The sequence below is a fragment of the Pelobates fuscus genome, chromosome 1 (genome assembly GCF_036172605.1).
Source record: "Pelobates fuscus isolate aPelFus1 chromosome 1, aPelFus1.pri, whole genome shotgun sequence".
NCBI lineage: Eukaryota > Metazoa > Chordata > Amphibia > Anura > Pelobatidae > Pelobates > Pelobates fuscus.
This window is the reverse complement of record NC_086317.1, coordinates 115,017,357-115,035,822: the sequence shown is the minus strand read 5'-3', so window position 1 is coordinate 115,035,822 and position 18,466 is coordinate 115,017,357. Positions and strand designations below refer to the sequence as shown.

The 18,466-nt window shown below is 38.5% G+C and overlaps 1 protein-coding gene across 1 annotated transcript in view; it reads right to left on the bottom strand.

Moving 5' to 3' along the window:
- DHRSX (dehydrogenase/reductase X-linked) overlaps positions 1–18,466 on the bottom strand; it is a 372,962-nt gene that overhangs the window by 151,424 nt on the left and 203,072 nt on the right. The window contains exon 4 of the mRNA XM_063450175.1: positions 9,673–9,774. Coding sequence (XP_063306245.1) covers positions 9,673–9,774 — 102 coding nt within the window. The remainder of the gene's footprint in view (positions 1–9,672; positions 9,775–18,466) is intronic.

The window sequence follows — 18,466 nt, the reverse complement described above, 5'->3', positions numbered from 1 at the left end:
TATTTGTGTATATGAGTCCATGTACATGTGTTTATGTATATGTACATGTGTTTATGCGTTCGTATATACATATTTATGTGTGTGTGTGCAGTGGTGTATCCTGGTTTTGTGCTGCCCTAGGCAGGACAAAACTCAGGCGCCCCCCTCCCTCCCCCCCCCGCGCGCCACCCCCACCCAACCTTTACCCCGCCCCGCATTCTAAATACACACACACACATTCACTGACAGATACGCATACACTAGCTAACAGAAACACACACTCGCTAACAGAAACACAGACACACTCACACTCAGTAACAGACAAACACACTCACTAACAGACACACACTAACAGACACACACTCAGTCACTAGCAGACACAAACTAGCAGACACACACACTCACTAACATACACACACACACACACACACACACACACAGTCAGACACACACACACACACACACACACACACTCACAGGCAAACACACTAACAGACACACACACTAACAGATACACTAACACACACACACACACACACACACTAACAGACACACTCACACTCACTAACAGACACACACTCACTAACAGACACACACACACTCACACTCACTAACAGACACACACTCACTCACTAACAGACACACACTCACACTAACAAACACACACACTCACTCACATTAACACTTTTTTTTTTTTTTTTTTACTTACACCCCCCCCCCAGCCTCCTTACCTTTGGGAATGCTTGGGGGGGGGGGTCATCTTGTTTTCCCTGGTGATCCAGTGGCTGCTGGGCGGTCGGGCGGCACTGGTGGGGGAGCACTTCCTCTGAGCTGTCTGCTCAGCTCCCTCGCGCGCCGCACAGTGAGGCTGGGAGGCGGAGCCGGAATATAACATCATATTCCGGCTCCCAGCCTCACTCTGCGGCGCGCGAGGGAGCTGAGCAGACAGCTCAGAGGAAGTGCTCCCTCGCCAGCCGCCCAGCAGCCCAGCCCGACCGCCCAGCAGCAGCCCAGCATGTCTGTTAGCCGCAAGGCTAACAAGACATTTGCCTTGGGCATTTGGGGGGCGGCTTTTTTTGCCGCCCCCTGGAAAATGCCGCCCAAGGCAAATGCCTTGTTAGCCTCGCGGCTAATACGCCCCTGTGTGTGTGTGTATGTATAAAGTGTACCATTCTCTGCAATATCTACTTGTTTGTTTTTCTTCTCCCTCTCCCCCCTCACTCTGCTCTTCAGAAAGATATTTATGACCCTCTGCAAAAATGGTGTCTATTTTCTAACAAACCTGTGTCTTATCTGCACTCATGTCGCTTTAACCCCTGTATCACAACTCAGCTTTGAATTCTATGTGTCGTCTTGCTCAGAAATGCTTCAGACTTGAGAAAGGGAGGTTCTTCCGAAAGCTTGTCATTAAAAAATTCTGTTAGTCCAATAAAAAAGGTATTACAAGGTACAAATTGTATCCGTTTTTTACATAGTGTAATAGGAAGAGAAATAATTCAGAGTTTGGATATACATATACACATATACAAAATATATATATATATAAATATATATATACAATAGAAATAGGACACTCTCTGTTTAGAGCAGTGTCATTGCTGAGAGTGCTAATTTGAGAGGAGTATTGTCACTAGATTTATTTTATTTGCTAAAAGGTATAAAAATAAATGTCTGAGGGTTTTCTTCTGAGTCATCCTGTGAAAACAGAACAGTAACAAGAAACAGGAGACAAGAACAGCTTGGAGCACAATCAAGACTCTAATAACATGTGAAGTTTAGGAGCTTGTAAGAAAGCTCCTAATGACCTAGAATAAATTAGCAATGCTCCACCCTGGTAACCAAAACAAAACTCCTCAACGGAGTGAGTGTGTTACATCAAAAAGTGCTTTACGTATAAAAATAGCAGCTCTATACTCTAATGTGGGATACCCTCTTCCCCACACAACACAAAAATATATACACCTTCTAATGGTACAAGATACACTTGTACCTGTAGTGGAGTGCTAAAGTGCAAAAATAAGGGGAATAACTTACCCCTGTTATGACAGGTATATACAGAACAAAGTGCAGTGCATAAAAAAAGCAAAAAAAAAAAAAAGAATAGAAATATATTGCAGATGGTTACAATATCCCAATGATTTAAAATTTGTCTGGCCACTCACATGTTACGGAGCCTATATGTATTGGCTACGTATATTGGGCTGTTATGTTCGTAGGTCAGCATCACTCCACTCCTTCATAAAGATGTATCCTCCAATAAAGAGAAAGAAACCAATATGTTGTAGTGTTATCAACCAAATAGATAACAAAAAATGTGATATAGATATTGAGCTCACCTTATCTAGAGCCAAAGGTCAGTAGGTGGCCAGGGGAATGGCAGGCAGGCATTGCATATACAATAGTCACTACAGGGTGACTTTAATCACACACACATATATATATATATATATATATATATATATATATATGTATATATGTATATATATTTATATATGTGTGTATATGTAACAAGGTGTATGCAAGCTTTCTAAGAGCTGTAGTTTGTGTAGCATATTCTCACTTCTTTTGTGTTATTGTTTTGATTATATTCCTTTTTTCTTTTATTTTATCATCTAAATGCACTCACATCTAAGTATAGGCCAGGAACCAGTATTATACTTGCAAATTTACGTTTTTCTAGAAAATATGTCTTATCTTCCCACACACATCCTGAAATCCTGCAGGAAAGCCTAATCACACGAGACGTGGATTTCCCTCTCTTTGATTTTTATTAGTCTGCAAAATAATCGCTGTTTGTTTTAACCAGTTCAGAATACCATGTCAACTCAAAGTGGTTCTTCTCAAGAGGAAAAAAAAAAACCCTTGCTAACAATAAGATCAGAACATGTTGGTGGGATATTGCTGGTTATCTTGTTAAGCACAGAAAATATGCAGATTAATAAGAACAGTATCTGCTTCCCTGAGTCCCGCTGTGCATTTTAGTTCTGCTTGAGGTAAAAATATAATTTTAATATGAATTACTAAATGTTAATTTAATTTTCCCTGGCACAGTTCTTTGTGTCTGTCAGGAAAGAATAGCCCTTATGTCATTCATCTGTGCCCTTCATGCTTGCCTTTTATATGCTTCCGAGGAGTTTGGTGACCTCTAAGTGACATTGCAAGAGTCATATCTTTGCTGATGCGCAAATTAGCTAGAGGCTATAAAGAAACATGCACAAAATATTGTACCCAGCTGCAACCCAGAAGCCAGAAGATTTTACATGTAAAATTCTCTGGCTGGCCTTATCTGCACCATGCAGAGCTAAGCAATGATTCCATGAGGATATTTCACATAAAAAATGGGATGAAAAGTTGGGTTATCTGTCAGAAAGTCTCTCTTCAAATCAAGTGATGAGACATTTTCAACACATTAACATATGTCTTCACATGAAAATCTAAAGTCATACAGCACCAACAATTCTATATTTCACCTTCATACAAAGTTTAACAAGGTTTCACAATATTTTTTCATGGAACACTGGAAAAACTGATAGCATAGATCCTACTTTCTCTTCCAGTTCTGTTTCACTCGTTTGGTTGCTATCCCCCTCAAAACCTGTCCTGTTGTGTTTTATACCATACTTCCTCCAGACTGTAAGGGCCTTCATCAACCTGCAGTTCCTGTCATATTTTGTATGTGTCTAATTTATTGTCAAAATCCCCCATGTTATAATATTGTAAAGCACTGAGCAATATGTTGGCACTATATAAATGCCAAAATAATAATGATAATAACAATAGTGCAATTATTGCTAAATTACTGTTAAGGCTTTTCTTTTTTCCTTTCCTCCCTTAAGTTGGTTTTATTTCATTTACGGTTTACTGTTATGATTTTATACATCGATTAATTATAGTATCTGGTAAAATGTTCTGCATTACAATTATTTGTCTACTCTTTCATTTTCTCTTGGGTTGTTTTTTGTGAACAATTTAAATCCTTTGGTTGTGATTAAAGAAAGTATAAAAAACAAAAGAATGTGATTATATCACTGTATATTTTTCATATTTGGTAGGGATATCTAACTCTTCTCACCATCTCCAAAAGTGACCCCAATTTATGATTAAGGGGAGAGGTGCAGTTTTGTATAACACACTCCTAGTGGCTGTATTCCATACAACCACTAGAGCCGTTATCCTGTGAGAACGAGTCAAACTTGGTTCTCAGTCAAAACACCACTCCGACAGCAGGATTTGATTGGATCAGAGTGGCATTTTGCAGCACATTCCCATAGGAAGCATTGGATTGGCTGAGATCATCAGAACAGATGATCTCCATTGCGTAGGCAGCACAGTGGTGTTGGAGAAAAGCTAAGTAAAACTACCTTTTTACTTCACATAGTGGGCAGTAATCTAAACATCTAGCGAGTCACTATGAGGCTAAAAATACATGTTTGTATTCCTAACGCTATAGTATTTCTTTAAGGTTATTTTGAAACACTATATGCTGGATAAAACAAATGAATGGAATTTGGTTGCAGCTTGGATTTTTGTTAGTAACCGAATTAGCAAATTTATGTATAGATTCAGCTGATTTTAACAGTTACTAGAAGAGCAGCCAAATGATAATGCAAATGTGGCTGACATCACCTAAATTGCTTTTTATGAATAGTCAATGTTTTAAATCTAGCTGAAACTGATTAATTTTAACACCTGAATATCATTTAGCTAAACTTTAGGTTCAAATTGCGAATACATATAGAAATGATTATTATTGCTGTCAAGATATCTTAGCCACTCTATAGTTTTATAGCAACATACATACATCAGTTTATTGTATTTTTCAGACAAGTATATATTTTAAGCTATACATTTGTTTACAATTTTGCTGATATATATATATATATATATATATATATACCTTTGACTTATTAACATGCACCTATAATAAAAGCGAGGTTTGATCCATAGGTACTTTCACATTAATGTCTTGTTATAAAAATGGAGAAATGTGTTTACAGAAGGATTCCTGTTCCCCTAGGTCTCCGTTTCTTGCTATCAACTTGTGACATTTCAACTAGCAGCATTTTCTCCCAGATGGAGAAGCAACATTTGAAAGCTTGTTTCAGGCAGAACCATCTGGCAGAGAAAATTGCCCTCAGCATCCATGTGTCACGGGGGAAAATGGTCATTCTCTAAGAATTACATAGCTGCATTTTTTTTGGTTGTCATAGTACAGGCTTTATGCCGGCTATTGTGTTTTCAGCAAGGTTCATTCCGTTATTCCAGAATGATTATATGCTAACAACGGGAAAGTACACCCTGATATGATTAATAATGGTGAATAATATTGTTGAATAATATAACGCACCACTATGTTACGCATAAATAAAAGCCAATAATGATTTATATGCAAGTGAATTAAGAAAAAAAAGTGCATATGTATTAACAAAAAGGCAGATAGTGAAGTATAAGAAAATAAAAAAATATATATGCTAAAATCTTGAAATGTAAAATGTATTAGCATTTTTAGTATATTATGTTTAATCATGCTTCAATGTGTGCTACTTTAAAATAGATTACTGATTTTCAGTGTACCTTCCTCTTTCCTCTGTGTTCTGGATTAACCCCTTAAGGACCAAACTTCAGGAATAAAAGGGAATCATGACATGTCACACATGTCATGTGTCCTTAAGGGGTTAATACAGAATTCTACAAGTCTGTTTGGTTGGCAGCATTGGCACCCAGGATATAAGCTACAAATGAGTACAGTTAAGGCAGTTTAAAGCTCCCCTTACACAATCTATATGACAATCTCCTTGATGCCCACAGAATGTGTTTAATTCTGCTTCTATATGGGGGACCAGCAGAAATAAGAGAACAGAAACTTGAATAACAGTGTTGTTTTATGATAACATTGTCAGGTGCTGCTCCAGGGGCACGTGGGTATTTATAGTCTACTGACTTGATCAAGCCTTGTCCTGGTTGTTGTCACATTACCGTCTGCCTCTGCTCCATTTCTGCACCAGCATGTCACTATTACTGCTTTCGAAACTGCAGTAGCATTCCACACATAGGAATTCCACATAATCACTTTATTGCCATTTATGACGTGGACAGCTCCATTATGATCTCTTAATAAAGCCAAACTCGTACAACCACTGCTTTATTCCTGCGTCAATGGTCAAGCACATTCTTGCATCACGTCTCTGATGTCTACAATAACTTTCTACTAAATTCAATTTAAAATCAGCCCACAAACTAGCCATTGCTCTGTCTTTTCTCCTGTTACCCAAGAGCATGTTACATTAGTGTTAGTTTAATGTTTTTTGAGTTTGGTTTGGATCTTGACTTCGCTGTTCTCTGTCCCTATCTTTACTCGTATTTGTGACCTTCTGTACTGCTTTGATCCCAGTCCAATCTCTTTATACTCACACAGCATGATTTATAAATATATAAAAAAAAAAAAATAGAGTATAAATGCTGGAAATAAAGTATCTTAATTCCTATAGCAGTCCATCTAACTCCAGTGTATACATAATATATTATATAATGGACTTTTATAACTTGTAAATTTGCTTGATGATTTGAGAAGAAACCATTTTTTTCCCCTAATGCCACCTCAGATTTCTGAATTGCTACAATGTATTGCAGACCTTGAACATGCGCATAAGACCACACTTTCGAATGAGACATCAGGATCTCCTTAAGGCACACAGGGCCCTGAAAAACATGTTATCACAGGAACTCATTCTCACCATTCGCAGTTCTGAGTGTGTTTTTATATTCTCCAACAAATGTGGTTGACTCTTGGCAAGAAATCTACAGCAGAGGAGATGTCTTTGCCACATCTCTAAAATAAAGAAACATCGTACCACAACAACATAAAATAATTGACCAATTCCATAAATTCTACACCAATCTGTATAATCTAAGTCCTAGCCATACACTTGATGAGACCCACCGTCAAACAGGAAGGATAACAGAATTCTTGACCCTTCATGTAACTAGAACACTGGAGGTTGCGGAGGAACTGGAGTCTCCGAGGAGCTGCATACCTCCTTGAAGGTCTCCAAAATGCATAAGGCACCGGGCCTGGATGGCTTCCCTATAAAATATAAAAGATATCCCCATTCCAAAGTTGCTGTTAGGCCTGAATTCTTTGCTGGAGGATGGTTCATTTCCTGAGCATATGTTGGCGGCAACCATAACCGTGATACACAAGGACAGTAAGTCACCGACTGATCTCCCTTCTCAAAGCCGATTTAAAGTTTTTTTCAAAGGTAATAGCCATGCGTATTGGAAGAATATTGCCAGATCTAATATACCCTGATCAGGTGGTATTTGTGTCAGGTAGGGAGGCAACATTGCAGAACATTGCAGGATTTGGTACACATATGTTGGCTTGAATTTCCTCTTTATACACAGTCCTGAGTGCTCGTATTAGGATAAACGGTGCACTATTTCCCTTCTTCCAGATTCGGAATGGGACTAGGCAGGGGTGTCTTCTTCCCCCTCTTCTGTTTGCCATTACTCTGGAGCCATTTCTAGAGACAGTCAGATGGTATGTAGGTATCATGGGACTCACAATTGGTGGAGTGGAGCACAAGGTGGCCGCATATGCGGATCATATGCTGTTTTTTTTTATCGAAAGCCACATAGTGTCCCTCCCAAATCTCTTATCTGCCTTTGCAGAGTATGGGGAGCTATCTAACCTACGATTGAATATAGACAAGTCTGAGGCCCATTCAATAGGGATGTCGACTGAATCAGTGGCCCATTTGAGATCCCAGTTCGCCTTTGCTTGGTGTTATGCCCGCCTTAAATATCTGGGTTTTTGACTCACAGGCAACCTGGGACAACTGTATAGTGACAACTTTTCGCCTACCCTATGTACACTGCAGTCTGATGTCACAAGATGGTCAGGTCTCTGCGTATCTTGGTTTGGCAGAATAAATCCCGTCAAAATGAACCTGTTACCCAGACTCCTGTATCTCTTCCAAACTGACCCGATCTGTTTACTGAAGGCACATTTCCAGTCACTGAATGCCACCATTTCTAGATTTGTTTGGCAAAATGGAGCACCGCGGTTAAAACGATCCTTACTGCACTTGCCAAATCACCTGGGAGGTGTCGGCTTACCTTCCATTCAAATGTACCCCAGGGCCGCACATTTGCTTAGGATAATGGATTGGCATGCTAAGTACAGGTCCAAACTGTGAATAGACCTGGAGAAAACACAGGTCGGTACTAAAATACTCTAATCTCTACTCCATGCAGTTGCCCACAAAAACCTGCAAAATACATTGCTAAATGAGAACACGAAGTAGGGGTCATGCTCCGAGCACCAATGGGAGAAGATCCATTTACACACTCATCAAAGTGCTACATGTTCTAAACTACAAGAACTGAATTATAAGCTACTCACAGGGTGGTACAGGACCCCAGTAAAGGTACACCACATGTATTAAGGCGTAACAGAGTTATGCTGGAGATGTGGGGAAGAGGTTGGAACAGACCTACATATGCGGTGGTCATGCAGATTACCAGCCCAATACTGGTAGAGCATTCACAAGGAGATTCATGAGATCTTGGACACTGATTTGCATCTGTGACCCCAAACAATGCTATTACATCACACTAAATTGACACTCTCTCTGTACCAAAATATCCCTTACCAAACATCTCCTTAATGCAGCAAAATCTCTGATTGTGGTTAGATAGCTTAATGCGGGTATGCCCACCCTACTTCAATAAATGGCAAAGGTAGAGGAGATTTATGATATGGAGATAGCGACATTCCAGAGAAGAAGAGGGTGGGAATTGGTAGGTGGTACAGTTGGGAGTAACTCGCTGCGTGCACAGTACACCTGCCCCCTCCCCTTGATATCAGTAGGGAAAGTGATGGGGAATAGACTATATACAAGACAAGATTGTAAAGTGTATTTTGTATTGTTATGATTCTGTGAATGTCTGGTATTATTCTTTTGAAAATGAAAATAAAGAATGTAAAACGAAAAAGAAAAAAATCCTGCACTGATATAAAAAGCCATGTAACAGTGTCTGAAACAGTGTTCCATTGCTAAGGGATACCTGTAAAAATGCAGGTTGAAGACAAGACATAAAGCTTGTCTGCGCTAATTTGCATGTCGAGCTGGGAATTCCAAGATAGATTAGAGGTGAAGTGGAAACATAATTTCCCAGAATTGCTTTGCCCAAAGCAGACTTTCTATTGGCCAACATGAAACTGCAGATAGCAGGTAATGCACAACAGTAATGTTTGAATTTGTATCAAATTGTGGGGCGTTCTATCATGTGTGGTCTCACCACAACTGCTTTGACACTGAGCTATATGCTTACAGAAAGATATAACTAGAACGGTCAGGTTAACACAACACAGATCATGGGGTTGCCCCTCCGAAAAAGACAAAGCATATTGATGCCCTTACTTGGAGCCCTCAGAAGAGGAACACCAGAAAATAATCCTATTATGTTGTGGCACAATCCCAAAATCAGACCACTGACCAATAATGTTTCTCAACACCAATATTTGAAACTGTTTCCATTAAAATGTATATACAAGCATTTTCTTTTGGTTCCTTTTGCATGCTGCAGTTTCTGGGAGCCAAAACATATTGAAAAACCTCAGCTTTCTATATTTTCCACTCAACAAAATAAATCCGTATTAGTCATAGTTAATATAAAAGCTGTACTTACCATTATTCACTAAGATGTGTAGTTTAAGATTCTTTGCCTTGAAATTTTGAACAAATTTTCGTATGGACTTCATGGAGGTCAAATCACAGTATAAAAATTCCACTGAAAAAGATCAAAAGTAAGCAATGACAAATATGAAGAAAAGATTGAAGAAAAAAACAATACATGTATAATATTTCAACTGACAACTGGAACAAATATATACTGCACATTACAAATACAATCCCATGTTTTTAGTCAATTAGAAAAGTTGCCTAGATATGGCGGAATGGTAAATTATGGTATCTGAAAGCAATATAATTTATAAGTCATATGGTTTATATTATTGCCTATAATATAATAATCTAAAAAAGTTTTAACATACCATTTTGAAACAAATTAGAATATAAATAGATTAAAAAAACATTTTTATTTAAAAGTTGTTACATTTTCATGTTTTCATTGTTGCTATTCTTCATTTTTCTTTTTACGATTGCTAGAATGTTATTTATTTTTCAGATATCATTGATTCTAGAAACACAGCAATATTCTAACAGCATTTCAAAGTGAAGTCTTACAATACACATACAAACAAAAATGTTTATAGAGAATATAAATCAGTTATCACTGGGCTTAGTTCTCTTCTGTGCAATTTGTGAAGTAAAATTACTTTGAATGGTTTGCGTGATGATCTTTGGCATTATATTTATTTCTTCTTTATTTATAATACAGAATTATTAGGCAAATGAGTATTTTGACCACATCATCCTCTTTATGCATGTTGTCTTACTCCAAGCTGTATAGGCTTGAAAGCCTACTACCAATTAAGCATATTAGGTGATGTGCATCTCTGTAATGAGAAGGGGTGTGGTCTAATGACATCAACACCCTATATCAGGTGTGCATAATTATTAGGCAACTTCCTTTCCTTTGGCAAAATGGGTCAAAAGAAGGACTTGACAGGCTCAGAAAAGTCAAAAATAGTGAGATATCTTGCAGAGGGATGCAGCACTCTTAAAATTGCAAAGCTTCTGAAGCGTGATCATCGAACAATCAAGCGTTTCATTCAAAATAGTCAACAGGGTCGCAAGAAGCGTGTGGAGAAACCAAGGCGCAAAATAACTGCCCATGAACTGAGAAAAGTCAAGCGTGCAGCTGCCAAGATGCCACTTGCCACCAGTTTGGCCATATTTCAGAGCTGCAACATCACTGGAGTGCCCAAAAGCGCAAGGTGTGCAATACTCAGAGACATGGCCAAGTTAAGAAAGGCTGAAAGGGGGGGGGCGGGGCCTGACTGCCAAGATGGCCGGACGTGCTCAGTGAGGGCTCCCATGCCAACGAGCACAAGTCGGGATACCCAGAGAGATCCGACCAGGTTAACGGCTCAAACCGCCCAGTACCGGGTGCAGGACCTTAAGGGGCACACGGTGATACCTGTCCCACGACGACAAGCCACGGGAGCATCTTTACCGGCCATGCGGCCTACACTGGAGCGGAGCCTGGGGCAGAGGGGAGGCGGACGATCCCTCAGCACAGGTCCAGCTCACACGTCCCACTCGGAGGTTACCCCGCTGCCCCCCCCTCTGGACCGGCGGGGGATATCCCGGTCCTCGCTGGGGACGGTAACCCCCACAATGCGTATCCACAAAGCGACGAAACTCCCGCAAGCACGGGAACACAGAAGTGCAGACAAGATGGCGGCGAGAAGAAATGCTCTCCCCACACCGCCTAAATGCACTCTAACATTCTTCTACCGACTCCGCAACAACCTCTGGCTCCACACAAAAGGTCGGCACCTTAAACGAGCACTGCAGAGTGTAGCGGCGTGGATCCGCCCGGCTACCCGGCGCCTTCTGAGTAGTGGCCCGTTCAGAGCCCTCAGACAACGCCTTCCCCGGAGCTCCCCACAGCGGGAAAAGCTGGCAGGCCTCCCAAGCACCGGCCGTCACTCTCCTGAACACCGAGATGGGACCAAGCCTTCACACCTAACCTGCCACTCGGCAACGCCGGATTCCTCCGGCCAAAGAGACAAAACTCAGCACTCAAGTCTTCGAGAGAAAGACCGAGAGACTTGCCAGAAGGCATCACAGCTTCCACCTGGCGGCGGACCCGGACGGGATACAGCGAGACAACACCCAGGGAGACGAAATCAGCGGAGAGCTCCTTCACGACCCACTAGGGACATAAGTGGACCCCCAGGTGGGCTCGAGACCCAGAAGAACTGCCTGACAGAGCGCCAGCTTTTCCCAGTATCAGGGGTCGGCTGAACTTTAACTGGACTTACCCGTTCGTGCCAGAGTCCTGCAAACACTATGTACTTTTGCCTATAATCTACCCTGATTTATTACATGCTTAGGAGCCCTTGCTTTAACTTGACTCTTATGACCCTCTAGAGAATGTCTATATATGTTTATCCATGCGTAACTAATCAGGCAAGCAACAACACTGCAAATGTATCTTGCTAGTTAAAAACCTACTGTTTAACTACTTAACACAATCTCACTGGAGCCTAACGACTTCTTAACTAGAAATCTTAGCATACTTAATACTCACTACGAGTGTCTTATTAATTACCTTACTAGTGGCATTTAATCTGCTATAACCACGCTAGATGAACGGCTAGCAAATGCTTGTGAATTTTAAAAGGTCTCAGGGACCCACTGTTTAGCAATGTCTGACAATCCTGATGCATAACTTAACCTATCTTTTTATTTTTCTATTTTTATCTTGTTTCAAGCGTTGAACATTCCTTTAAGCTACAGCGCATGCAGTTGACCCCTCATGTTAATATATTAAAATGTGCAAAGTACCTAAATACCCCAATGTTATTAATGTCATTAAAACGTGTGTGGAATGCCGTCGGGGTACCACACATTCACTGTTATACCTTCATGCACTACAAAAATAAAGAATTAAAAAAAAAAAAGAAAGGCTGAAAGACGACCACCACTGAACAAGACACACAAGCTGAAACGTCAAGACTGGGCCAAGAAATATCTCAAGACTGATTTTTCTAAGGTTTTATGGACTGATGAAATGAGAGTGAGTCTTGATGGGCCAGATGGATGGGCCCGTGGCTGGATTGGTAAAGGGCAGAGAGCTCCAGTCCGACTCAGATGCCAGCAAGGTGGAGGTGGAGTACTGGTTTGGGCTGGTATCATCAAAGATGAGCTTGTGGGGCCTTTTCGGGTTGAGGATGGAGTCAAGCTCAACTCCCAGTCCTACTGCCAGTTTCTGGAAGACACCTTCTTCAAGCAGTGGTACAGGAAGAAGTCTGCATCCTTCAAGAAAAACATGATTTTCATGCAGGACAATGCTCCATCACATGCGTCCAAGTACTCCACAGCGTGGCTGGCAAGAAAGGGTATAAAAGAAGAAAATCTAATGACATGGCCTCCTTGTTCACCCGATCTGAACCCCATTGAGAACCTGTGGTCCATCATCAAATGTGAGATTTACAAGGAGGGAAAACAGTACACCTCTCTGAACAGTGTCTGGGAGGCTGTGGTTGCTGCTGCACGCAATGTTGATGGTGAACAGATCAAAACACTGACAGAATCCATGGATGGCAGGCTTTTGAGTGTCCTTGCAAAGAAAGGTGGCTATATTGGTCACTGATTTCTTTTTGTTATGTTTTTGAATGTCAGAAATGTATATTTGTGAATGTTGAGATGTTATATTGTTTTCACTGGTAAAAATAAATAATTGAAATGGGTATATATTTGTTTTTTGTTAAGTTGCCTAATAATTATGCACAGTAATAGTCACCTGCACACACAGATATCCCCCTAAAATAGCTATAACTAAAAACAAACTAAAAACTACTTCCAAAAATATTCAGCTTTGATATTAATGAGTTTTTTGGGTTCATTGAGAACATGGTTGTTGTTCAATAATAAAATTAATCCTCAAAAATACAACTTGCCTAATAATTCTGCACTCCCTGTATACAATGTACCTAGCATTTTATCAGCATGTTGGTACAATTATATTCCTAAATCAGGAGTATTTGTACAACAGTAATAACAGTTTATTTTACAGAGTGTGTTTTATCGAAGGAATACACTGTTAGGTATTTAAGTATATCCTTAAAGAAACAATATAGGAATGAAAAATCATATTTCTAATGATACAGTATGCCCCTGTCACTAACCTTAGGTCCCTCCCACACCTCCCAAGCCTGAAAGGGTTAAAAACCTTTTAAAACTAACTGACTCCGTGTCCTCTTCCTGTGACATCACATCAATGCAGAAACTAATGAGCATGCATGGTGAGTGCCATGTGCGCATTAAGCCTTCCCAAAAGAAACCATTAAATTAATATTTTCCTATGAGGATTTTGAAGACATTGAATGTCCTCATGCAAAGCTTGAGGATGTCAAATGTTGTTTTACAGAGTTAAACTCCGTTAGAAGCCAGGAAGCACCTCAACTGGCTGTCTGAAAGGCGCCCACTAGAGGTTGTCTTAACCCTGCAATGTAAACATTGCACTTTCTCTAAAACTGCAATGTTTTACATTGCATGGTTAAGAGGACAAATGTAACCATCTTGTCATCTTCATGGTCTTTTTTCTCAGCACCCTCACGTGCTATTTAGTGATGCTGGGGAGTGGTGTCATAACCCAGCTCCCGGCATCACCACACGGCAGTAGAGAGCAGTACTGAAAGAGCACAGACATAGATCGTAATTCAAAGACGCCAAAAGTGAAAGATAATAGAATAAAAAAATATTAATATAAACAAGCGATGACACACACGCCGAAACTGGTGGAATCGATCGTATCCAAATTTTTTGGATTTACAGTTGGATTATCCCTGAGGAAGTCCAGGAGCTGGATGAAACGCATTGTATTTATTCAAGTTGTTTTACTATATATTGTTAATGTTATTGTTTTTTATTCTATTATCTTTGACTTTTGGCTGCTGCTCCTGTGGGAATTACGATCTACTTCTGGCTCCAGAAATCCACTAATGGTGAAGATATGCAGTTTATTTTATCCTGTTTACATTTCCATACTACAGAATCAATATTGGAAGATGATCTATACTTGGAGATACCCCTCAGAGGGAGATATGCCTACTATTGAACACCATCTTGTGAGTGCTTAACCTCCCCTTCCCTCCCCTTTATAGCTGTAGCTGTATTACACTATTGCTGTTTTTCTTTTTTTAGGTTTATTATCATTACTATTATCAGGTTGTATTTATTATTTTTTGTAGAGGCTACTTATACCACGTTTAATGTGAACATTTCTCCTTTTAGCTATACTTTTTGTATACTTTGTGTATCATAGATGGAACTGACTTATTTTTCTTAGCAGAAGTTGGACGACCTGTCGATCGGCCTAAATTTAAATGAATTGCAATGTGGACGCAAATTAATGCACATGACTTCTCTTTAAGGAACTATTGAACTCTGGGAAAAGTATAAAAGTATAAAGCAAACTATACTTGGACATTCTGTTCCTTGCATTCACACGACCAAATTTCAAACAGGCAATGTGCTCGACTTTAACATTACAAAACAAGACATTGAAACATTTTAATTATTTCTTCTGATTACCTTCCAGGAAGGAAGCAGATAGTAAAATGCTCCTTTCATTACTCTACTTTTTCCTTCTGCACTAATTATGCCCATAATATTTACGTGTATAATGAGGGTACTAAACAGTGTATTAATAATGTTATGACAGTCTCCCTAACAGGTCCTCTTTTCTGCTGTTATGGTAAAACATAGCATGCTGCCAAATGAATCACCTACTCATATTTATAAGTTAATTTATTTTATTCTGTTTTGCATTTGAGCTCCTGTACTAAAACAGCAACTATTACACTCATTTATAAAAAGAAAAACCAACATGCATATATTGTTTATAGGAACTGGAAAATTTAAATTAGAGAGTGACTTTGCGTTGATGTTAGAGGTGACGTGTTATTAAAGTCACTGTCAAATATGCTTGCAATCATTAACTCACTTAATTTGCAGAACAAGCTGTAATTTTATTTAAAGCTTTCAAATAATGTTGGATTTAAATAAGTATAGGTTGAGTAATAAGCATTTTAGAAACATGTCAGTCCTTAAAAAGTAACACTGAACAAATTTAAATCTGATCAAAAGTAAATGAATAACTTGAGCACAAAAACAACTTAATCTGTATAGATATCCTGAAACTAATATACTGAAACTAATACAAAAGGAATTTGTTACATATTTGGATGAAGGCAACATAGAAGGAATCTTATCCAGAAACTAATATGATTGTTTAACCCCTTAAGCACCATACTTCTGGAATAAAAGGGAATCATGACATGTCACACATGTCATGTGTCCTTAAGGGGTTAAATTGTGAATATCTAAAGATTCTTATATTTTACTTTCTTCCCAAAATGCAAAAAGATCCTGTAAATCTATCCTATTATTTTGGGGATAGATTTAATTTTAGGAAGAATATCTTGTATAGTGATACAGTGATGCTTAATTACAACCGCTGACGAGTAAATACCCAAATATTTTAAGGGATACTATTACTATTTTACAGATTTAGACCAGACTGGATGGAAAGAGGATTATATTTTAGTCACTAGTAATGTGGCAGCCTTGTATAGTAACAAACAAATGTTTGTAAACGATATATTCCTTGTATGGAAGATATGTTACAAGAATTTTAAAGTTATTTAAATAATAATTCTTATAACTATATATATGTAGTCTTAATGTCCTCTTCCTCTAATAGCTTTATAGATGTGCCAAGTTGTAATTATAGTTCTTGGCTTAGAGCCAATGTATATGGCGGACTATAGCCTAATACTAAAATAATTCAGCATATTTAGGAAGTCCCCAGACTTTTCTCCATAGTAGGAGTAACTTCGCTACATTTCTATTAAGCTGATACATTGTTCAACCAAAGAGACAGCAATTGGCTAACTTGCCTACCGACTACCACAGAGTGGAGAACTTTGTACATTTCAAAACTGTGGCTTATTATTGCCAATCTTTCTTTTTAGTATTTAGTGATGTTTTTTTACTTGACAAACAACTATTGCACTTTAAATATACAGACATTTAGTGGATATACCCCATTTTTATAAGTAGTTGTCATTTTCTTGTTGTGGGTGGGGGCTTTTTACATCTTACCAGTTGTAGTGGGAGATTTGATTCATATATTTATTTTATATTTTATTTATTGCTTTTTATTTTTCTAACCTTCTGTATTGCACCTAATTGATTTCTCCTATATATTCTGTCTCCCCTCCCTACCCTGTGTCTCCCAGGTAGGTATTGTACCACTATACTATCCAGGTTTTCACAAACTTTACTTTGTTATAATAAAGGATGAAATTCTTAGAAAGGAATATAAAAAAAATCAATTGAGTATAAAAGTAAAAAGAAGAGCGGAACAAATAGATGAATGGGAAATTCCTTTTAACTGTAATTTTAACACTGATAGTTATAATGTAAACAATATCATTAAAAATAGTGGCCTCTTTTAAGGAATGATCCAATTTTAAAATTTGACCTCCGACATCTTAAAATATCTATGGATGAGCAAATAATATTAAAAAGAATCTAAGAATAAAGATAAAACATTTAAAGTAAAATGAGTGAATTACGTGTTATACGGAAAATGTTTATATATATTAAAGGAACACTATAGTCACCTAAATTACTTTAGCTAAATAAAGCAGTTTTAGTGTATAGATCATTCCCCTGCAATTTCACTGCTCAATTCACTGCCATTTAGGAGTTAAATCACTTTGTTTCTGTTTATGCAGCCCTAGCCACACCTCCCCTGGCTATGATTGACAGAGCCTGCATGAAAAAAAAAAAAACTGGTTTCACTTTCAAACAGATGTAATTTACCTTAAATAATTGTATCTCAATCTCTAAATTGTACTTTAATCACATACAGGAGGCTCTTGCAGGGTCTAGCAAGCTATTAACATAGCAGGGGATAAGAAAATCTTAATTAAACAGAACTTGCAATAAAGAAAGCCTAAATATGGCTCTCTTTACAGGAAGTGTTTATGGAAGTGCAAGTCACATTCAGGGAGGTGTGACTAGGGTTCATAAACAAAGGGATTTAACTCCTAAATGGCAGAGGATTGAGCAGTGAGGCTGCAGGGCATGTTCTATACACCAAAACTGCTTCATTAAGCTAAAGTTGTTCCGGTGACTATAGTGTCCCTTTAATGTTTGGCCTTTTCTTTGTGAGAAGAACAAGTAGCCCCCTACATATTAGAATAGAGAAACATAAGAAATATGACCAGAAATATAACGGAAGAAATAGAACCAGAAGATTAGAATACAACTTTGTTACTCTACATCTTAATTTTAAACATAATAATAACCCCAAATATACAACATTCTTATGGATTAAGAATGTATTTAAAGATTGGAGACTTTCTAAGGAAAATGGGGACGGAAGAAATGAACTAGGACAATGTATTTATATAATTAAAGATGTTTATTGATATTGGTTTTAATTCTAAATGTCTATTGGAGTATAAAAATGTTAATATGTATTAACATGGACTCTGTTGAAAAGAGATAAATATGGATTTAGTTAAAATGTTCACCAAGGATTATGAGTCATGCATATTTTTGACGAAAACTACAATAAGAACTATGGAATATGTGACTGAGCCGTGGAGAATGCACGGTCATATCGAAATTTACACAAGCGAATGCAAGAGTATTTAGAAATGAACAGTAGCGAATTTAGAAATGAGTCACGTGGAACACATGACCATATTCGAAGAAGATGCGAATGACCGTATGGAACACACGGCCATATCAGAAGAAGACCCAAATAGCCA